The following is a 23,263-nucleotide window of genomic DNA, read 5'->3' as shown; positions in this document are numbered from 1 at the left end:
TTTAGGTTTTAAGCTTTGACCCACATAGTTCTGTATCAGAGAGATGACTGACTCATGTGTTGAAATTTGTGTTTATTAGCTCATTTTCAAAAAACTCCATAAGATGTGTCAGTTTTGTGGCAGATAGTAATTGTCCTCAAAAGAAACTCTGATCTGGTACGAATATCCCACTCATCTGAGACTATGATTAAAGGCACCATTATTTGCCTGCTGACAGGGCAATTCAGTGGACACCAAGTCCAATTGTAATTGGGAACAAACAAGTTGTGTTTTTAAATTAGAAATGAAATCTGTAGGCAAACAAGCCAATCAGTGGGGCATGTAAAACCTCAGGAGATATTTTATGGCTTTGATTAATGCCAGGTGCTCCGTGGCTCAGTACTGGAATGCACCTGTTAGGTTACCGGTCTAATTCACTTAATTCACTGGCCAGGTTACCACTGGCCATGTTATAGTCACAGCAGGAATATCGCCCCAAGGTAGAGCTCAGGGTGCTGAGCCGTGTAAATAGGATCAGCAGACATGCTCTTGTCTCTCTGTGGCTTCCTCAAACAGAGAGTCAGGTGGCATTTGTCAAGAATCTGTCACGTGCCAAGCATCTCCACAAAATCTCACATAACCATCACAAGGGTGAGGGTAATAAATGTCAGAAATAATTATATACTTGGAGCCAAGGAAGTGACTTTGCTAAATAAGTTATGCTCAGTCAAGGTCATGCACTGAGTTTGCTCAGAGCTGGGATTTAAACCATGGGTCTCAGACTCTGAGTCTCGTGTTCTTTTCTTAAAGAGTTTTCTGTTCCTTCTTTGGATCACCCGAGAGGTGGAGTGCTGCCTACCATCAGCCACACTGGGCCGGGACCAGGATTTTCTTTGGCTCGCATGTTTCCCCTCTGTTCTATCAGGACTAACACAGAAGCAGGGCTGGACTGTCCAGGCACTCAGAGGACTCTGAGCAGACGGGCTGATGTGAATGACAGGGTGACATGTAACTGTTCTCTCAGCCCCTGTGTCTCCTCTTCTGGTCTCTAGGACGTTGTGAATATGAGAAAATCGAATTGCTTTTCTGTGACAAGCGGAACATGAAATATGCATAGGTTTTTGATCGGTTTGGTTTTCTACAGTAAACATTAAGCATAGCAGAAGAAAAAATGGACAAATTTATAGTAAAATGTACAGAGTACTATTATAGGAAAATGCAAAGAAACAAACTGCTTGAATTTTAGAGTTACATATAAACTCTGAAGACCCTGATAGATCTTTAAGTGTCCTGTGTGTGCGTGTGCTAAGTCACTTTAGTCATGTCCAACTCTTTGTGACCCTACGGACCGTAGCACTCCAGGCTCCTCTGTCCATGTGATTCTCCAGGCAAGAATGCTGGAGTGGGTTGCCATGCCCTCCTCCAGGGGATCTTCCCAACCCAGGGATCAAACCTGCGTGTCTTATGTCTCCTGCATTGGCAGTCAGGTTTTTTTCTCTACTAGTGCCACTTGGGAAGCTCTGTGAAGTTTCCTGAGAAGGCCCAAAAAGCATTGGAGAAATTGTTCCTTCTCTTGTCCCCTCCCCATATCTATAATGTTTTTTCTTTTTTTAAAAATTGAAGTATAGTTGATTTACAATATTATATTAGTTTCAGGTATACAACATAGTGATTCAATATTTTTATGGATTTTAAAAATCTATATAAATTTATTATAAATCTATATAAATTTATAAATCTATAATAAAATTTATTATAAGATATTTAAGGTTATTATAAGATACTGGCTTTAATCCCCATACTGTGCAATATATCCTTGTAGCTTACTTAAGCATAATAGTTTGTACCTCTTCATACACTATGCCCTGTTTTGCCCCTCCCCACTTTCCTCTCCCCAGTGATAACCACTAGTTTATCCTCTGTATCTGTTTTTCTTGTTAATATGTAAAATTTACATATTAAATATGTAATTATTTGTATATGTAAAAATGTATTATTTGCATATTACATGTGTAATACATACATATTACATTACATAATATGTAAATATGTTAATATGTAAATTTCACCAGGTCTTTTGTATTTAATTGTCTCATGTTTTATTTGTTAAAATATAATATTCTCTAGAATAATCTCAAAATTTAACTGTAATAGGGATATTTGCTTTATCCCTCAACTCATTGGATTAATATCAAAATTTGTTCAAGTTTGAGCAACCTAAATTTAGCTGACAAGGGGTCCTATCCTGATTTTTCTGTCAACTAGAAAATAAATTGTTATGACAGAGTATTAACACAAATAGAAATCTTAATTTGAAGACTCTTAAAGGTATGAGAGTATACCTGGACATTGCCTTTCACCCTGCATTTACCAGGTGGCTCTGGTGGGTGGAGAGAATTGTCTGATCAATTGAGGGTACCTTCTGCTAGTTCAACCTTCTCTCTAGGTTCTGGGACATCTCTTTGGAAAAGCCCTCACAGAGACTAACTCCAGTGATTACAGAGTATCAGGGAGAAGGTCACTTACGTATTCATGATGTAGGGAAGTGTCTCCAGATCCGCCACTTACGTATTCATGATGTAGGGAAGTGTCTCCAGATCCGCCACTTACGTATTCATAATGTAGGGAAGTGTCTCCAGATCTGCCACTTACGTATTCATGGTGTAGGGAAGTGTCTCCAGATCCGCCACTTACGTATTCATGGTGTAGGGAAGTGTCTCTAGATCCAAAGAAAGTTTGAGGGGTGCGTGTCTCTTATGTATCCCCCCCAGATGCCACTGTGCCCTTCTGCCTTTGCTTTCCCTGCTTTCCATTCCCATTATCTACATCTAGTTTTTTCACTGCTCTATCTTTTGGCAGCTCACTTATCATCAGAAAGTTTATATTCCCTCATAACAAATTGGAGAAAAACTCATTTAATGGTAGCTAGTTTGGAGGCAAAATTGCAAACATGGACAACTGATGTGCAGTTACGTAATCCAGCTGTGTCTGCATCCATGTCAAGTTGAACTGATTTATTCTCAAAGTAACAGGGCCCGAACAACTGCAGCATTCAATCTTCAGAGCATGATTTAGCATCCTGTATGCCCAGTCATCATAGCCACACGAGGGTTTATTTTAAACTATAAGTTTCTTTTAAACGTAGTATTTTTATTTCCCACAGTTTTATTAGCATTTACTTTCTAAGACTCTCCCACAAGTATTATCTCTCACTGGAGCCTCAGAGCCACCCTACGAGATGGGCAGGGTCAGATTCCATTTGGCAGGAGAGGAACTGAACTTGGGGTTATTAAGACAACTTGCTCAGGGGTGTAAGGCTGGTGTCTGGTGCAGCTGAGGCTTGAGCCTGTTCTTAAATGTGTGGCTTTGAAGTAAAATATAAATATTTAAATCCCTTTAAAAAAAAGTATGATAGTAATTTAGGAGTTGAACGGAGTGTACAGGTCATTTAATTGTACTTAAAAAAAAAAAAACTGGTAAAGCAATTAAGACACAAAAAGGTTAAGTTGCTTGCCAAAAGTCACATAGTTATAAAAATGATAGAATCTGGCACCCATAACGTGCAAGAATATCCATGGAAAATGAATGGAAGCTTATCCTAGCCTGAAATGTAAATGTGCATGTAGTGGAAACTGAGTCATTAGAGGAGTGAAGTTGGCTTATCTAACATAACCCTCGTCAGATTATGGGGTTCATTTCCCAACCTGGAGGTCACTTCACCATTTTGACACAGTCCAGGTCTTCCAAGTTGCCAGTAGCGATTGTACTGGTTTTGTCATCTTTCTTTCATGGATATATTTAGAGCTCAAAGTTATAGTTATTTTGTGGCTGAGCCCTGAGAATGCAGGGTTCGTAGCAGAATTCATCTAAACCAAAGGTTACTGTGTATGGGGCCAGGTCTGGGCAGCTGAGCTGATCTCACCTGCTTTCTTTATCTGTTTCTTGTAAGGTTCTGACAGGAGAAAGGCCTGGAGGCCCAATACATGTCCTCAGCCCTGGGATGGTGATTGCAGAATTTTGGAAACATTTTTAAACTGATTTCCAATGGGATTGTATAATCCGAAGAGTTGCCCTATCTCAGTCTTCTGGCACTATAACCAGATAAAAGAGGCAGAGTTGACATTTTAATGTTGTTTTTAGACTGGATGCTAAACAATAAAGTCTAAATACTAGGGGTTAAATTTCATTTTTTTCCTTCCCTCCCGCCCTCCTTTTCATTCTTGATTTTGGTTTATTATCCTGATTATCTTTATTGTTACTTTGACTTTTACTAGTTATGCAGAATGTTTTGGTACTTTGCAGAATAAAAGTAATCTAATCAAGATTTTTCACGAAGATTTTCTAATTTAAGTAATTTTTGTTTTTTCATTCAAAAGCATGCTTATAAAATTTCCTTGACAATAAGAATATTTCTTTGTATAGTGTACAGATTTAAATATCAGAATTAACCGTTAAGATTCACTGTGTGCTGATCATACACACACACACACACAAACACCCGCTACATTTTTTCCCTATTATGTGGTCTGGAAATGTTTTGTTGTTCATTAATTCCATTTCATTTCATTCATTCCCATCCCAGTGGACTTCCCTAAAGAATATGAAGGAATTCACTTCACAGATAGATTTTCTGATTCATCTCTCATAGCAACCTTTTATGAGGAAAGCAGCATCGATACGGGTCTCTCCTACTAATAGATAAGAACCTGGACCAAAAGAGGTTTTCTTTTGCTCAGTTTCACAGTAAGTGGCAGGGATGTTACTAGGATAGAATTAGGGTGAGTTATTCCTTCCTGTCACTGCTGTATTTTCTTGCATGTATGTGACCTTCCTCTCAGGAATTATGACTCAGTTGTGCAGATTCAAATCCATACCTGATAGATATGCACCGGGCACCTGCCGGCGCCTTTAGATGTGGGATTGCAGTGCTGAGAGGGGATGTAGTCTCTACTCTCAGGGAGCTCGGTAAACAGTAATCACGTGAATAAACAAGGTGCTTTTCAAATAGTGATATTTTCTTTGAAGGCAGTAAAATGAGATGGAAGGTGATGGTGGGATATAACCTCAGTTTGTAAAGCCAGCGATAACCTCTTTCTAGTAGGTGCATTCTCTGGGTGAAGGGCAGCAGTAGGTATTTAGAAGACAGAAAAATGAGATGGCTTCCTGTTGCCTGCAGGAAGCCTATGGCGTGGAAATTCTCTAGTTTCTGTCTTTAAGGCCAGCCAGTCAATGAATTTTTTTATTCAACTTATTTTTATCCGATGCATTATATTAAAATCTGCGTGTTATAAATGAAAAATTCTTGCACAGGACCCAAGCATTGCTTTTTCTTCAGATACTTCATTCACTACTTACATCTTCTAACTGCAGTCCCTCAGTTCTCCTGTGGTTATTACATGAGTGAGTAGATATCCTCTCACCATCACTTTATCCCCACTTTTTTCAGATGTTTTCCAGTGGTGTCTGTGCTTTTCTTGCTTTTCTAACCTTGCATTTATTTCCCTGCAGATCTCACCATCTGCTTCAATTTGACTACTCAGGTTAGTGAAAATTTGCCCATTTACCAGTTTTGTGCGTTAGGCAGTATTCACCAGCATTCTCCTACTTGAGATGAATGAGGATCTTTACTTCTCTGGCCACTTGTGACTCTTTAATGGTGAAGTTCCATATCTATAGAACAGTTTCATCCAAGAAAAGCTAGCTGGTTTCTTGAGTATTTTTTTCTTCTGAATTGTAGTACACTAGTATAGGAGCCAGAGAAGGCAATGGCACCCCACTCCAGTACTCTTGCCTGGAAAATCCCATGGACAGAGGAGCCTGGTAGGCTGCAGTCCATGGGGTCACTGAGAGTTGGACACGACTGAGCGACTTCACTTTCACTTTTCACTTTCATGCATCAGAGAAGGAAATGGCAACCCACTCCAGTGTTCTTGCCTGGAGAATCCCAGGGACGGTGGAGCCTGGTGGGCTGCCGTCTATGGGGTCGCACAGAGTCGGACACGACTGAAGCGACTTAGCAGCAGCAGTATAGGAACAGGATAGGAAGACAATACATAATTAATACATAAGAAATCTAGAAAACAAATCGTTTACAGATAAATGAAAACAGAGCTGCTGCTTTTAGTAAGGTAGAGTAAGCTTGTCATGTCTTCCAAATTATATTTATTTAGCCAAAAATAATATGTATTTTTAAACAATAATATGTATTTACAGATAATTCAATGCTAGTTTTTAGAAGTGATAGGTGGTTTATTCAGGCATGAAAATTATCCCTAGAATGTGGGCCCCATACTGCTGAAAGATTTAAGATTGTGGTGGAGAAAGAAATTCTCAAACATTTAAGAGTATCTGATTTTACGTTAAGTTGGAACGCAGCAGTGGTGTGTTTTGGTTAGGCACTTGTACTATATGATGTATTCAGTGTAAGTATGGGAAAGGCTGGTGAAGACTGGATTGATCTACAACATATACTGGGGCGTTTTGTGTGGGGAGGGTCCTAACACCTCACGAAATGATAAAGAGGAACCAGGTAAGGCAGATGGGACAAGGGTAGGGACACAGCCTCCTCTTCACTGCTGCATCCCAGCCCCCAGCACGGAAATATTTTTGACCAGTTTGAGGCTGAGCTTACAGGTTGGTTGAGTTGCTAGAGTGTGACGTCTAGTAGTTTCCCTACTCATGACAACTTTTCCGTTCTAATTGTGCTTTATGTTCTTCAACTCTCATGGAGAGGAGTTAATTGGTTTTGAGACTTTCTCTGATCACACATGTGTAATTAGTGACAAGGTATCATTTAAAGCTTAAATAATAGAAGTAAAGTATGTTTATCTAGACTAGTGTCGATGTGGAGTAATTTAAAGATACGGAAACAGGTGACTAGAGGTACACAGTCAGTATATAGTCGGCCCTGCTAAGGTGGGTACCCTCTCTCATACCTTGTACCATGTGCTTCCAGGAGAATGGGGTGTCTGAGTGGACCACCACCACATAGACTAGCAGATTCTGCCCCGGTCTCATGACCCCCGCACAGATCTGTAGAATGTAAAGTGCTCCCGTGTGTTGATTATTTAATTTATGAGGCATTGTACAAACCCCAACATAAATCGGATATCCCCGGGTCTGCTCCTGTGAACACGCAGCTTCCTTTTACGTTTCTGACTCCTCAGGAGCTGTCCTAGGGACTTCTCACAGTTCCCTGCCGGTGTCTCCTGGCTCCTGGTCTCCAGCTTTCGGGGATGCCCCGTCCTGGGGTCCCCGTCCCACATCTTCCTTGCGAGGTGCTTTCTAAGTTCAGTGTCACATTCACCTTCACAGCTACGCTGTCACACATCCAGAGTAGTGCGTCAGACCTGGTGCCTCCTTTTCTCTCCCGGAACAAATTCCTAGGTCATAAAACCTACCTGTATACATAATGGAAAAAAAAAAAAATTAGTAATGCCCCACTTGTAACATAAAAAGAAATAAAAAGTAATTTTTGGATAAAATAATACATATTTTAAAAGGTAGTGTTTGGGACACATGTGACAACACAGAGGAACCTTGAAGACATTATGCTACATGAAATAAACCAGATACAAAGTGTATGATGTCACTTAGATGAGGTACCTAGGGGAGTCAAATTCAGAGATGGAAGTACAATGAGGGCTCCTAGGGACTTCAAGAAGTGGGGAAGGGGGGAGATATTATTTAATGGGTTTGGAGTTTCAGTTTGAGAAAGTGAAGAAGTTCTGGAGATGGATGGTGGTGATAGTTACATAAGAACGTGAATGTACTTAATGCCACTGACTGTATACACTTTAAAATGGCTTAAATGGTAAGTGTTATGTGATAAAAAAAATTTATTAAAATAAAAAATTAATTGGAAAAAAGGCAATGTTTGGGCACAACTATATCAGATAAAAATAGCCTCCATACATTTCCAGAACATTCCCCCAAGGGAGTGAAGCAGTGTGCAGTGTCAAGTTGAAACCAAGGAACCGATGTCCAAGATCTTAGACTCTGTAAGGAATAGAGCTCACAATTTGACTCCAAAGACTTTTTTTTACCTGCTCTGCCGAGGCCTTCCAACTCTCAGTCTATGAAAGTTTTTCTCTGTGCCATGCCAGCTGCCTTAATCCAGACCACTTAGGCTTTCTACTTTCTTATCTATCCTACAGAGGTGTGGTCCTTTTCTTCCCGAACGCTTTAAAATCACAAGACGGGATCGAACATGTCTAAAATAATGTTAGTCACCACCACCTCACCCCGAATCTGAAGTAGTCTTATTCTTTAAAGAGGGGGTAAAAAATTGGGATAGACAATTTCAGAAGAGTGTGAAAGTGACGACAGTGGAAGGGAGACTGATCTGAGCTTAATCCTATTTTTTTTTTTTTTTTTCTTTTTTGGCCATCCCATGAGGCATATAGGGTCTTAGCTCCCTGACCAGGAATCAAACTGATGCACACTGCAGTGGAAGTATGGAGTCCTACCCACTGGGCTGCCAAAGAATTCTGTGATCCTAATGATTTTTAATCTTTATTCAGATAATTTTTTTTTAAATGTGATGTGATCCTAGGGAGAGAATTTAAGAGCTAACTCTTAGAATTAGTAAAAAAGACAAGTTCTATGGTGTGCCTTAGAAAGACTGAAGGAGAAAGGAGGCCAGAAAGCTTTTGGTAAAAGGGTTCTCTAGCCAGCATCATTAGCCTGAAAGAATCTTAGTGAGGAGAGGTTAGAAGAAGGTAGAATTTTCGTGGAAGGATCAGTCTTTTATCACTTTAAAATTAAGGACAAAATTAAGAAGCTAAGTAAGAACTAATAATGCTCCAGCGTCATTATCAAATTACCCAGAATCCTAGTGATTTAAATAATACTTTCTGACGTTATCCCTTCCTATTTTAAGACAAAGTCTATCTTGAACTTCAAAAATTCAGTCTCAATTGAACTAGCCTTTTGCTGGGTGCATTTGTTCATTTTGGACTATTTTTCTAAATTCATGCAATTCAGCTGTTGACTAGAAACTCCATAACCCACACCTGTCTATCTGCATGTACATTTAGCTGATGGGTGATTTTATCACCAGGTGAATCCAGGAGTAAGTTTAGAAGAGCATACATCACCTCCTCCCTTTAAAAAAAATAAATGAAAACATGGAAACTCAATGATGCCTCAGAAGAGCATTAACCACAACCAGGGGTCTGCATCTGTGGAGACCTTGCTACCGCTTTGTACCTTCCAAGTGCTGTCCTGAAGCATTAGGCAGTCATGCAGGCATGCTCGGGACCATAGCGGAGCCTTCCCGAGCCATCCCGACCAGAGTAGAGGCAGTCTACGTCCTTCACAGATGGGCCCTGTCTTAACAGTTCACAGTCCACTGTGTTCATCCAGCCTAGCCAGGAACCAGAGGTCTGAGGGAGTGGTGACCCTGCTGTGCCAAGAATGAGCCTCCAAGAAAGCTGTTCCGAATCATATTTGGATTTGGGTGGAATGAATAAAAATTAAATCAACCAACAGATTAAACATCTTTCATAGTTCAGGAAGGACCAGAATAATTTTTGATAATTTGAGAACTATCTGGTACGGATATTATTGTCAGGGTCACTAATGACATCAAGTTATCTAAAAACCCTAGTGATTTATTTTTTAAGATTAAGTTCATCCTAAGGTCTATAATTTAGGATTATTTGAACTGGCATCTAAATCCAGATTGGTTTTGACAGATAATTCCTCTGAAACATTTTGCCAGATCTCATCTAAACAATACTGTGTCAGGGATGAACTTTGCTTTAATCAAAGGAAAATTATTTTTGGAAAAAACAAAAGGAGAAAAATAACCAGGTCTTAAGAATTTTTAGAGTTAGAAAATGTTTTCCAAATCAGACCAGGAATTTCCAAACCATCAGCTACCTTCCTTCCTTTAGAACCCTTCTTTTTCTACCCCTTGGTGGCTGTTAAATAAGTTCCTGGAAGCTCTTCCCTCTTTTTTCTCAGTCTTGACTTTCTCAGTCTCTTTTCCAGTCCCACTCTTAATAGTGCCGTGTGTGATTACCGGCACCATGGAAACCCATCTCAATGAAATGGAAAGACTGGCCGTTTAAAAAAACAAACAGAGCCAACTGCCCATGCCTCCTAGAGTCCTGCCAGGCCAAAGGTCTGCCCTCCTCTGGGTTAGCTGCTGGGGAGGCGGGCAGTACGCATACCGCGGCTTTAATCACAACAGGTACCTTAGTAAAGAGACAGTGGGCTGCCTAAGATTAGTCTTTAAAAATGTTGGCAGGCAAGGAGATTCTGTGTTTTCACTTCAAGTACATCTTAGAGCTGTTTTACTTCAAAGCACGGTTGATCAAATTTAACATGTTAAAACAATATTTTGAGGCTGACCTAATCAGTACCTGTCTTAATGGCCGTAAAGTCCTATTTCAATATTAAATGATGTAAAGGGGTTAATTTTATGTACCCAAGTCTGTGGGCTTAGTTTTGTGCTAGCTCTAGTCACCTCACTGGACTCACTGGTGTACTGTATTTCATGTAAAACTTTCTCAGGGAATGCCCTGCAGTGCTAACTTACTTTCTTAGCAAAAACAAAGATGGAGAAAACACAATTATTGTATAAAAGAAAGAAAAAAACAAACCAAACCCTCAATCCATTCAGATTTCTGTTCATCTTTCTTTGAAGTCAAAGGGTAGTATAAAGTTTTGATTTGCAACAAAATCTGAGATTATCCATTAACTACTCTAGCAGCCTTCTACTGCCTTTCAAATGTACATGTAATTTTTAAAGGGACCAGGCTCTTTTCTTTGTGTTTACCTTTTAAAAAAAAGTGTATTTAAGTAGAATACATGTAAATACTCCATCTTAAAAGAGTTATGGAGTAGCTTTTTGGGTGTTGAAAGGATGTGTTCTTAGAAATTAAATTGCATGCAAGGAAGAGGCAACAAGCTGAACCTGCTAATCTCAGGATGAAGAGCAAGAGAGCAGAAGTGCTCAGAACTCAGCATCCCTGTGGGGAAGTAGGAAGCTGGAGAAATTCTGCATTCCACAGCCCCTGAAAATATGGTGCAGCATTTATTATCCCGTTTTTGAAAGTACGGTGTAAATGTAAATGATACAGGGCCCTTGTCCCCACCAAAAGGAACGCAACAGGACTCTCTGTTGCCCACCACCTCCTCAGCTTGATGGTGTGGATCTGGTGAGGAGGGCAGAGGATCGGGGAATGAGATGCCCACAGGTAAGGACAGGTAATGACTGCTGCCTGGAATCTGTTCTCTCCCAAAGGGCATAGTAACTGCAACAACAGTGGATGATAAATCGGGCTTTGTTTTTTCTCCTCAGTTCTGCAGAGGCAGTTGTCCCACTAGCCCCGTAGCCTGCAGTGCTCTGCTGGGCCTGTTTCTACCCTGCCTTCCTGGCCTTCCTGAAATACTGCCTTTGTTGGCACTTGCTCCTTGAGTCAGTCAGCTGTTACTACAAGTCTGCTGTCAGAAACAAACTTGTTTTTGTTTTACATCTTCAGTAGTTTTCCTCCTTTAACTGCTATCCCCTAATGATACATAACTTAACTTGTATGTACCAGAGTTTTATCATGTTTCTTTTTGTAATAAATTATGTAAAAGATACTAAATGAAGACCACCCATCCCCTTAAGATGGTGCTGATGGAGGGGAGGACAGTGAGGCTAATGACTATTTATGGCACGGCCAGATAACAAGCAATCTTAGAAAGCCGAACTGTAGGTAATTATTGGACTTTTTTGTTTCCCCCCCACACACTGCCAGCCTTGAGAGATCTTATTGACAGTTCCCCAACCATATATCGAACCCAGGCGCTCCGCCCCGAGCCCTAATCACTGGGCCGCCAGGGAGTTCCCTAGTTATCGCATCTTTCGGGCCAGTGGGCGCCTTGATTTGCAGCTGCGTGGCGTCACGGGGTTTCAGGGGCTTCCGCAGATAAGGTGAGCTGCGGTGCCCTTCTGGTGGGCCGTCGTCTGTGGTGAAACCGTTCGTCAGGGAGAAGCTTGGGTTTCTAGTGCACTGCGCCAGCTGTGATGGAGCCGGTTTCCTACGACTTCCCTCACAGCTGCCTCTCTGAGCCAGAAGACTCGGCCGGCTTCTCAGCGGAAGAACGCTGCTGACGGCGCCGCGCCTGCGCCTGCGGCTCCCCGCCTGCGCCTGCGGCGCCCTTGTAGGCAAGAGTGAGGGGGAGAAGCCGGGCTGAGGCCCGGCAGTGAGAGGCTCCCTTTCTTAGGCCCTGGCTCTGGGCTCTGGAGTGGGGAGGAACTTCTGCCTTCACTTGGCTGGCCAGAATCCTGTCATCCATGGAGAGAGGCTGACTCGCCATTGACTTGAAGTGGGGATGGTCGGGAGGGAAGGGCGTGAACCGTGAGCCCGCGTCTTGCTTCCGTCTGTCGCCCGTGGATAAGGAGTGAGAAGGTATGATGGGATTTAAGTTCTTGGTTATCTTTGGATAACACAACAAAAAGAGGGCTTCACCCAGTCCAAAAATGGCTTCTGTGACTGATGAAGTTAAGTTGTTGGAATGATGGGAAATGTTTCCAGAGCAGGCAGCACCCAGGCGCTGGTCATCCCTGAGAGGTGTGCAGCCCTGGAGTAAACACATGTTTAGAATAGAAACAAAAGACTAGTTCCTGCCGTAAAGGCATTTCCACATGTGGATAAAGTCTGTTTTAAAACCACTGTTCTAAAAATGATGTTATCCCCTGTTGAAGTGAAATGTTACTCACTCAGTCGTGTCCGACTCTTTGCGACCCATGGACTACAGCCTGCCAGGCTTCTCTGTCCATGAAATTCTCCAGGCAAGAACACTGGAGTGGCTTGCCATGCCCTCCTCCAGGGGATCTTCCCGACTCAGGGATCAAACGCAGGTCTCTTGCATTGCAGGCAGACTCTTTACCGACTAAGCCACTGGCAAAACCTATCCCCGTGTAGGTAATGGCATCTAATAAGAGCTTTGTATTGGTTTAAATAAGTGAGGTTAAATATGGGAACATCTGGTCAACATTTTCATGTCCCTACCCATGTGACTCTTATTGGAAATACCAGTTTTGCCAGTACTCGTGTCTTCTGCTAAACTAAACTATGTGCCAGTCTCCAGAGAATGAAGAATGGGTGGGGATTTGGGGAATAGGTGCAGCAATAGTGGGGGGGCCCAGGCTACCGGTAGAATACACTAGCTCTCCCGCAGGCTATTTCCTCAATGAGGAAGGATCTCTTGGACCAAAAGATGCCGCCTCCCCAGATGCTGTTTTCTAGTTCCCTATTTCCTGCCCAAACAAAACCAAGAAACAGAAACAAAATAAACCACAACTTAACTTTGCAAATTTTGGCTGAGGGTAGGAAAGGAGGTATCAGAACCTGAAGTTCTTGCTTTATTTTAACAACAAAATTCAATGAAATAAGGCCCGTTACAGCTGAAGAAGTAAGTTTCCACTTAAGTATACTTTGAATTTACCAAATTTACCATTATTTCAAGAGACCCCCAAACATTTATCCTCATTATTCCTTTGAAGGATTACAAAGTGTGGGGGGGGGGGGGGAAGAAAAATAAACCACTAATAAAGGATAATAGTTCAGCAGGCATGTGTTCTTAGTTTCATCAAAACAATGACTAGCATATTCAATCTGGTTTGAATTCTAAAGAATGTCTTTTAAAAAGTTATACTAGATCCTTTGAGTGATTTCTAAAGTGGATTAATACATGAGAGTCTGAATTCAAATTCCAAATAAAGCTGATGAATTCACGTAATTATATCTCACCTGCCTCAGATCAGGTTATTCATTTTGTTCAGAATTGAGCTGGAATCTATCTCTGATAAGGACCTGGAGGAAATGAGCCAGTTTGAAGTCACTTTTATCAACAGCTGTTTTATCTTTGTGTCCACAAGGGAATTTTTTAGGCCCAGCACTCTTTAATAGAAATATAATGCAAGACACATGTCATTTAAGATTTTCTTGTCATATTTTTAAAAGTTAAAAAAAACAGAAAAAAGACCTCAGAAATGAAATGTTTTCATAATATATTTTATTTAGCCAATATAGCCAAAGTATTATTCCAACAAAGAATTGGTATTTTGAAATTATTGAGATATTTTACATGGTTTTTTATTCCACTAAGGTTTCTAAATTTTCTGTGTGTTTTACACTTAAAGCACATCTTAAATTAGCTACATTTCAAGTGCTGGACAGCCCAGCCTACCGTGGCCAGCACCCGCTGTGCTGGACCACACGGCACCAACGTGGTGTGCGAGAGGCGGCCGCGGGAGGCGAGGCTTCATCTGACAAGCCAGGAGTCTGAGCTTTACCCTGAAGCCTGCAAGGCCACAGTGGTGGAGCAGTGTTATTTACAATTTTGAACTTCATCTGGTGGTGTCAGGGAATGCAGGTTAGAGATTTAGGAGTGAGGGCTCTAACCCGTAGCACGTTCAAGCGGGTGTCGGGATCCAGGGGAGGAGTGATCGCCCAAAGTAAAAACAGTGTGGGGAGTGTGGACCACGGGAGGTTGTCAGAGGTTTGGGAGGAAAGATCATTGGAATTGGATGGTGGCTGCTGGATTTGAAGGGCGGGGGGTAGTCTAGGATGGTTGTCCCGTTTTTACCTGGGTGGTTGAGTCCACAGCAGTGGTGGTGACTGAAATGGAAGGAGGAAGGTTGTGAGCCTGCCAGGCTCCTCTGTCCATGGGATTCTCCAGGCAAGAATACTGGGGTGGGTTGCTGTGCCCTCCTCCAGGGGATCTTTCTGACCCAGGGGTTGAACCCACGTCTCTTAGCATTAGCAGGCAGGTTCTTTAACCACTGGCGCCACCTATGATGCCAGAAGGACTGGGGAGGGCACTCAGTACTTAAGGTACCCATGAAGGCTAGGCAGAAACCCCGAAGGGGATGTAAGGGTCAGGTAATCAAGGACAGCTTTATGGAAAAGGTGGGACTTGGGCAGAGTCTTAGAGAACCAGGAGAAGGGGCAGCAGAAATGTAGACAGATGAGAAGGTGTTGGACATGTCTAAGTGACACCGTGATTAAACCTTCCTGCTGGGCCAGATGGGATTAGGGCTGAGATCAAAGCTGTTGTGTTTGGCACACATGGGGTTGGATCATGCAGTGTTCTAAATTTTAGATGCCAACATTTCCATACAAAAGGCCAGATTTCTGACTTTTCTTTAAAATAAAAGGCAGCGCAGGTGGTCCTATATGGTAATGATGGCACTGAGTGTACACGGCCCCTCTCCAGCAAGTCTCTTTTACTCCTTCCTGCTGTTTACCCGAATCCTGTAGACATTTGAGTTTTCTGAGTCAAGGATTGGTAGGTAATAAAGTTACAGAGATAGATCAGTGACAGATTATAGAGGGCTTTTAATACCAAAGTAAGGGGTATAAATGTAGTCAGCTGATGTATAAGGGACTGATGAGATTAAAGCCATGTTTAGGAGAGTTATTCTGTTCTGGTTGTTGGATATTTATTTATTTGGCTGCGCCAGGTCTTAATTGTGGCATGCAGTATCTTCATGTGGGATAGATCCCTGTGTAGCATGTGGGATCTAGTTTCCTGACCAGGGATCGAACCTGGGCCCCCACAGCATCTTAGCCACTGGACCATCTCCTTGGAGAGAGATCCTGGACCACTGTGAAAATACAAAAGTGAGGGAGAACAGTTAACCAGTTTTGAAAGGGAAAGGAGAGGTGTGACGGTGTTGGTTACCCAAGTAGGCCTAAAAGTGCAAAATGGAGGTCTTCTAAGGCGATGTCGTCCAGAAAGGCTGCCAGTGCCACAAGCGATCATCTGGGCCAGCGTGCTTTCTGGGAAACTGATTTTGCAGGCTTTCAGAATTCAGGCCAGTGTTTGGTGTAGGGGACAGTGAGTCTGATTGTTTGAAACAACTGCTTGGTATAATAGCTCCGTGATTGCAGAGAAAGCAGTGGAAGCACAGACACACCTTTTCTTCTTGCTACGAGCACAGACCGGTGAGCACTGAGAAAGTGGTAGTGCTGAGCAAGGAGTGGAAAGCGCGGGGCTTCGGGGCCGTGGGAGCAAAGCTTATATCAGACAGTGGGTGCTGGGCCACGGGTTCTGTCACCCAGGATAGCACCTGCTGGCCACACTCCTTTTGAAACAGTTGGGTTGTAGATCTGCAGTCACTGTTCTAAGTGGACTATACATGGAGGGAAAAGGCCCTTTAGCAAGAAGGCTAAAATTAATATCACTCTTAACTTCTTGTCAGGCCCTAAGTTCTTTACAGAGATATTTTATGTAATCCTTACAAGCACCTTCTTGAAGTACTAGTGCTGTCTCCATTTTATAGACAAGGAAACTGAGGCCCTAGAGATTAAGAATTTAACTAAGGTCATAGGGCTAACAAGGGATGGAAACAGGACTTAAATGCAGACATAATCTCTTGCGCCTTTCCTTTAACCACTACCTTTTCTTTTAACCAATGTGTTAAACCGCTTCTGTATTTTTATCTGTTCTAATGCCACACAAATAGGCAGATCCTCAGGTAGAGAGCCTTATGCTTTTATCCCGGAAGCTCCAGTGTAACTTATTTCAGTTTGGTTTAGGTCCTCCTAGAAGAGATGAGACTCCAGAATTGAGCCTTCAGACTGCCTTTCAGGGGAGCAGATGATGGGCTGGGTGTGTTCAAAGGTCTCTTCTCTTGCTTTAGCTCATGGCCCAATGATAACTGATAAAGGGTGTCCTGGTTACCTTTTATTAAAAATATTTAAAAAACCCTCTTATAAAAATTGTTATTTATACAAGCTAAACCATGTTGGCTTTTCTTCATGTGTTCTCATGAAAAATCATCATAGAATACATTTTTATAAAAATTTGACTATGGAAGGAGAATCTGTTACATGTACAAAAAAAGGCATTTGTACAAAGCCTCAAAACTTGTCAAGTTTTCCTACCACATTTAGTGTGGCTTCTTTCTCCTTGGTCTACAGATGAAACATGTGAATGAAAGGTTTAAAGATGAGAAAAATAAAGAGGTGGTTCTCATGTGCATCGGCATCACTTCAGGAGTCGGACGGCTGCTCTTCGGCCGGATCGCGGATTACGTGCCTGGTGTGAAGAAAATTTATCTCCAGGTACTTTCTTTTTTTTAAACGTCTTTTACTATGTAAAGCTTTAAACCTCATTGATGAACCTCCCATGTGCCCATCCCAGAGTGTCAACCATGATTGCATGTATTTCCACGGGAACTAAGAAGTGTAGGGAAATGCTTTCAGGTCAGCCTCTGTGAGTGGAGATGGGCTTGTGGTGTTGCTTCGATTCTTTTTGTTTTCTATTTTTGCTGTGCTGGGTCTTCTTGGTCGTGTGGGATCCGCTCTTTGTTGAGGTGTGCAGGCTTCTCTGCGGCGATGTCTCGTCGCGGAGCACAGGCTCTAGGCTGTGGGGCCTCAGTGGTTGAAGTATGTGGGCTCGGGGTGGTGGCTTCCAGGCTCTGGAGCTCGGGCTCAGTAGAAGTTGCTCTGCGGCATGTGGGGTCTTCCTGTCCCCTCTGCATTGGCAAGTGGATTCTTTATCACCGAGCCACCAGGAAAGTCCTTAATAAGCCTTTATTCCTCTAGCAGATTTATCCTTGTCACCTAATGGCTCATATATGTACTTATTTACTTAAATTCTTCCGTAAAATGAGAACTATTTTCTAGACCCTTTTACAAGCAGCTTTTAAAGGGCAAAATCAGTTATGAGGTCTGGGTTTTCTCTTTGGCTGTGCTGCATGGCATGTGGGATCTTAGTTCCCTGACCAGGGACTGAACCAGTGCTCCGGTATGCAGAGGGAGCTCAGAGTCTTGACCACTGGACTGCCAGGGTAGTCCAGAGTTTGGGGTTTTCAACATGAGAAACTGGCGAACAAACAATATTCTTTGTTCTGTCATGGAACTGCACCAAACCAGAATGGTTTTCTGTCTTTTGCTTTTTTTCTAAGAATGCTTTATTTTTGACGTGGTTCTCATGGTCATGTGCCTTTTGCAGTACCCTGTGAAATTCAGGGATGTGCGTGTCTTTTGAGTTTCTTTGCTACAGATTGCCTTCTGGGTGTTGTGGGCTGTGCTGTCCCGAGACCATACTGATGTTCACTTCACAAGTATTGAAGTGACTCCTCCATGCTGGCTACCGTGCTAAACGCTACAGATGAAACACCACCTGTGTGCTCTGTGACGAATGGTCTCTGGGTGAGACAGATAAAGCCATGGTGCAGCACAGTGGACTAACGAGGCTAGGTGGAGCCACAGAAACACAGGCACGAAGCAGCTAAATCACTAGAGGAGGTCTGAGCAGGCTCCCTTGGCTGGCGGACTGTTGAGAGGTAACAGTTAGATAGATAAGGAAAACGGAGAAGAGTGTTGCAAGCAGAAGAAGCCGCGTGGGCAAAGAGATGGAGACATGACATTGTGTGCTGTGTCTGGGAAGCAATGTTTGGGTGGACTCTGGGAGCTGGTGATGGACAGGGAGGCCTGGTGTGCTGCGGTTCATGGGGTCGCAGAGAGTCGGACACGACTGAGCGACTGAACTTTAAGAGAGAATAGTAGGTTGCTTGGCTGGGGAATAGGCAGGAGTCAGGTTGGGAAGGACCTTTGTGAGCACAGAAGAGGCTGAGCTCGATCCTGAAATCTACCAGGAGCCCTTAAGGGTTTTTTTTTTTTATACAAGGGAGTAACAAGAGTTGTATTTTATAAAGCTTAACCTAACAGCTGTGAAGGGTGAATACAGAGGAGGAGGGGCCAGGGTTCATACAGTCACAAAAGGCTACAGTGTCAGTGTCCAGAATTGTGGCGGATCCAGGGACAGAAAGTGTAGATGAGTGGTTGCTGGTGGCTGAGCGAAGGAGGGTCTGGGGAGTGACTGCTACTGGCCGTGGGGCTTCTTTGGGGGTGATGTAAATATTCTAAAACTACACAGCAGTGAAGGTCAGTGAACCGAGTGCGCCTTTCCTTCCAGGTGCGTGCTCTGCACGTACAGATGCGAACACGGAGGGGCAGAGGGGCTGCCTCACTGTGGGTGTCTCTATAGATCTAGGCGGTCAGCGCAGTAAGGCGTCTGGTCACCTAGCTGGAAGGCTGGGAGAGTACTACCTTTAGAAGTGTTCCTGTGCTATGATCATTTCCCCTTTGATTAACACCTTAACTGCGGGTATCCCTGTCCAGCGTTTAACAGAACAGTCTTGTTCTGAAGCGTCAAGGGAGCCCTCTAGTGGACATTTGTTGCCTTACAGACTTTCGGCTTCCTTTCATTTATTAAAAGAAGATTGTCTACTGTGCCCCAAGCACCAGCCCCGACCTTGGTGGGTGATACAAACATGATACAGACATGGTCCCTGAGTTTCTGGAGTGACACCTGAGGCAGGGAAAAGCTGGGCATGATTGGGAACTCGAGAAGACAGGGAGAGTGGCCTGGGAAGAGGCTGGAAAGAGCAGGACATGGGGGCAGGAGGGGCCAGATTAACCAGGGCTTTGGAATACGCCGTGGAGACATTTTACCTTAAGCTTAGTAGGTCCTTGTTGGAGAATGACGTGATCTTGCATTTGGAAGTCGGCGTGGTTGCTGTGGTGTGTGCAGGATTGAAGACTGCGAGGGAGGCGGGAGCGCAAGAGGGAGACCAGGGAGGAGATAATGCAGCGTCCAGGTTAGAGAGGATGGAGGCCAGACTGCAGGGACGCGATGGGTGAAGGCAGGGGGTGTTTATACCTCAGCGCTTTACCCCAAAACAACTTTGACTTTAGAAAGGATCCCCCCCTACCAGTGGGGCAGTCGGGTCCTTTACAACGTAACAGGGGGCAGATGCGCTAGTAGTTCATGTAACTGAGGAAAAAAAACAGCCTTTTCTGACTTGGCCCACGTGTGGCCTACAGTTACACGGAAGTGAGTGAAGAATGAGTAATTTCGTTTTGGATGAAAGGTTAGCCACAGCCTGGCTTCTTTTAAGTCGCATCTAGTTTTTTCTTTCATCCAAACGTGGTACAGCGTGTGTCACGCCTGGAGTACGTGCTGAGTCACAGGCGAGGTGACTGCAGTCCAGGGCGGCCCGTGCAGCAGAAGGCTGGCCCCCAGTGTCCCGGCTGCCGGGAGCCCCCGACATCCCTCCCCGCTCCGTCTCTCCCCTGCCCCCACTCCCGAATCTCGTGCGGTTTTTGATTCTTGGCTCTTCTCTGCTGTGATCAAGTCCAGCTCTGCCTGTCGGCTCATTCCTCCTCCCCTGTCTCCCCGCCTGGCTGTTTGCCCTCTGGCCCAGCCGCTAGGGGCTGCAGTGCTTCCGCAGCTTACCTGCCTCTCCTTCCTTTCGTGGGTGCTGGGTTTTCTCAGGCACATCTGCTCCTTGCTTCTGTCACAGCCCAGCCTTGTGGGGGCACAGCAGTTCTCCTCCCTCCCTGCCCCTGTGACACCAGTTCTGAGTAGCTTCCGGGCCCGGAACACAGTTCGCAACATTCCATATGGTCTGCTTTGGGGGCGCAGTCATCTTGGGTTTGGGGAGGCTGCAGAGCAGAAAAGCAGACTCTAAAGTGAGACCCAACTTGTCTCCAGATCCTGCAGACAGCTTATGTAAACTGCTGGCCCAGGGGGATCATTAATAAGTCCTTGCTTTTGTGAGATTTTAATATTCTGTGAAATACTGAGGCAGATTCTGATTTGGAACAGGTCTTGAGAAAAAGGAGACCTTGGTTTTCTGATGTGGGGATCTTTGTTTATAGGTAAATATATCTTACACTTTTACTAAAGAGTTCTGAATTTAAACTTCCAGCAAGGTCTTGGGTAACCGAGTGTTTTCAGCCTAACAATTCTGAATACTGACTGAAAAGGTGATTGGAATGTATTATATAGAATAATGATGGGTAAAGAGAATCTCTGCAGAAGTTCCGGGAGTACTTCATTAGGAGAGGGAAGACTGTGTCCTGGCACATTCCCAGCCATCTTTCTTAACTTCACAGGCCTGTGTTTCTAGTCACCAGTACATTATTGCAGATTTCTCTTTACTGTGTACCTCTTTCAACAGTGTGAGGGTGTTTCAAAAGTTTGTTAAGTTGTAACTCTAAGGGAACAATCGAAAGCTTTGGATTAAGATCACTTTCCCACTGTGTCAGATTGCTCTGTGCCCATGGACATACCAAAGTGTGGACATCATATCCATGTATGTAAGCAGACAAACCCCGATGAGTGCACACAGGAAAGGTCTGGGAGGACCATCAAATTATTGAGCGGTTATTCCTGACCAGGAGAGTGTGGGTTGAGGGTGGGAGGGGGTTGAAGGAAGACTTTCATTTATTACTGTATACATTTTCCTACAGTTTGAATTTTGTCAGGAATGCATGAGTTACTTTTGAAATGCAGAATTGTTTTTTGTATCTTAGAAAAACGAATCACTTTTAGATCCATCTTCCTCTGGAAGTCACTTCTGCTTGCAGTAGAACGAACTGAGCCACGTTGCCCAGTTTGTTGTTGCTGCTGCTGTTTTTTGTTCCCTTTTGGTGTTTTATGTTTTCTGAAAGATACCTTGGGATAAAAGGTATATGCTTTACCAACATGAGCTGCTTCTATAATGGTATCCAGGTATTTAGCAGCTCCCCTGCCTGAACGAGGAATCAGACTACAATTCCCTCTTCTCACCTGGGACGCAGCATTGGGGCTGGTTGCTCCTCCAGGCAGAAATGGTGGTATTTATGTGCAGCAGGAAAGCTGAACAGACTTCTGGGTGAAGCACTTCCACAGGACTGCATGCTTTAGAAGAAGCCGGATGCTCGGCTGTGCCCTGAACACTTCCCTTTGGTGTGATGGACCCCAGACCCCTGCTGCCAAGTAGAGGGTTCCTAGCCAGAGGCTCTGAAAGTCTGCAAACTTTATACTGGATAAATTCATAGGAGCAACACTTCTTTCTAACTGTGGCCAAGAGAATATAAACTAATATAATTTGCATCTGCCTCTGAAAGTGTCTTCTGCTTTTATTCAGGTGCAGCTCATTTTTTCCTCTTCCGTCATTATGCTTAGATTTCTGAAGAAAACTTTCACTGAAATTTCCTCCAAAAATGTTCTTTGTGACAGAAATGGGGACTGTAATAGCAAGGAATTTTTTTGTTGTTGTTCTTAGGTACATAAACTAACTGAAGCAGGGGGTTATTCTTCTAGAGACTGTAATATTATGACAGAAAATATTTCCTGTATAGTTTTAAGAAGCAGAAGCAAGAAAGACATCTCAACAGTCAATGTCTCATTAAATGGCAGTGCCAGAGCCTAGAAAAGGGTTAGGAACCTTTAAATCTCTTTTTTAAATCTAACCAGAGCTACTGTGTTTGGGGTGGAAAGAAAGATTGTAACACTAAATTACTCACCTTTCACACTAGGGGCTTGTATCTACAGATCAGTAGATATTTGGGGAAGTGATGACTTCCTACACGCACAGTGCGCTAAACCTTGGTCTATGCTACTTGTGGGTGGAGTGTTCCTGAGTGTGGGGAACAAGTATGTCCTTGTCAGCTTGGCCTGCTACCTCTGAACTTAGCTACATTTAGGGTAGTTAAACCTGCTGAGAAACAGCATTTCTCACTACTATTTAGCTGCAAATAAGGCAGAAGTAGCCAGGTATTTTCTGAGAGATACTGAAGAATAAGTGTGTACATTTCTATCAATTCAATTCTTAAAGAAAAACCAAGAAATTTTACTTTAAATAACAAGTCATAATTTTTATTTAACAATTATTGTTAAAATTTAGCAGTTTTAAATACTAATTGTCAAATAGTTGAAAAAGAGAATATAAATTAATATAATTTGAATTGAGAAAAGGAGAGCTTGCAGTCAGGTAAAGTAGTAAGAAGTAATAATGTGCTCAAAATATATATATTAATAGACCTGAAACTCTTATATGAATGATTTCTTAGAAAACTTTTAGAAAACTGAACAAAGAATAAAAACTTGAAGGGACCCAAATGAATAGAAAAATCAGGATGAGCACTGTACGTGTCTGGGTCTCATGTTAAATGAATTGGGTCCAAGAAAACCTTTGTTTATTCAGCAAAACTGACTTTGTGCTATAAGCTGTCAGCATTCACTCTGGTTGTCTTATCTCGCAGGAGATTTGTACTGAGCAAAACATGAAAAGAACAGGAAGCGCGTTCTAAGCGAACCTAGAAGTAGTACAGTGGTGTGGTCGGGCATTAAACCCACTGAATCTGGCCCCGTGATGTCCTAAGGTTTTATTCCAGGTTCGCTGGAGTTTTATCTCCTTTGTGTTTGTAGATAGGGTAAAAATGTACCTAATAAATAATACTAGGATTGGTCTCCTTTATAGATGGTAGATGGGAAGCAT

General features: G+C 43.0%; 1 protein-coding gene and 1 long non-coding RNA gene across 2 annotated transcripts in view; one reads left to right on the top strand and one right to left on the bottom strand.

Moving 5' to 3' along the window:
- SLC16A10 (solute carrier family 16 member 10) overlaps positions 1-23,263 on the top strand; it is a 117,076-nt gene that overhangs the window by 81,910 nt on the left and 11,903 nt on the right. The window contains exon 4 of the mRNA XM_065911252.1: positions 16,908-17,051. Coding sequence (XP_065767324.1) covers positions 16,908-17,051 — 144 coding nt within the window. The remainder of the gene's footprint in view (positions 1-16,907; positions 17,052-23,263) is intronic.
- Positions 6,369-23,263, bottom strand: part of LOC136150622 (uncharacterized) — a 40,607-nt gene continuing 23,712 nt past the window's right edge. Inside the window, exons 2-3 of the long non-coding RNA XR_010659914.1 lie at positions 20,233-20,441; positions 6,369-7,379 (exon numbers count right to left, since the gene is read on the bottom strand). This is a non-coding gene — a long non-coding RNA (uncharacterized lncRNA). The remainder of the gene's footprint in view (positions 7,380-20,232; positions 20,442-23,263) is intronic.

The sequence above is a fragment of the Muntiacus reevesi genome, chromosome 19 (genome assembly GCF_963930625.1).
Source record: "Muntiacus reevesi chromosome 19, mMunRee1.1, whole genome shotgun sequence".
In the NCBI taxonomy this organism is placed as follows: Eukaryota; Metazoa; Chordata; class Mammalia; order Artiodactyla; family Cervidae; genus Muntiacus; species Muntiacus reevesi.
Note: the sequence above shows the minus strand (reverse complement) of the source record. Positions and strands in the feature narration are given on the sequence as shown.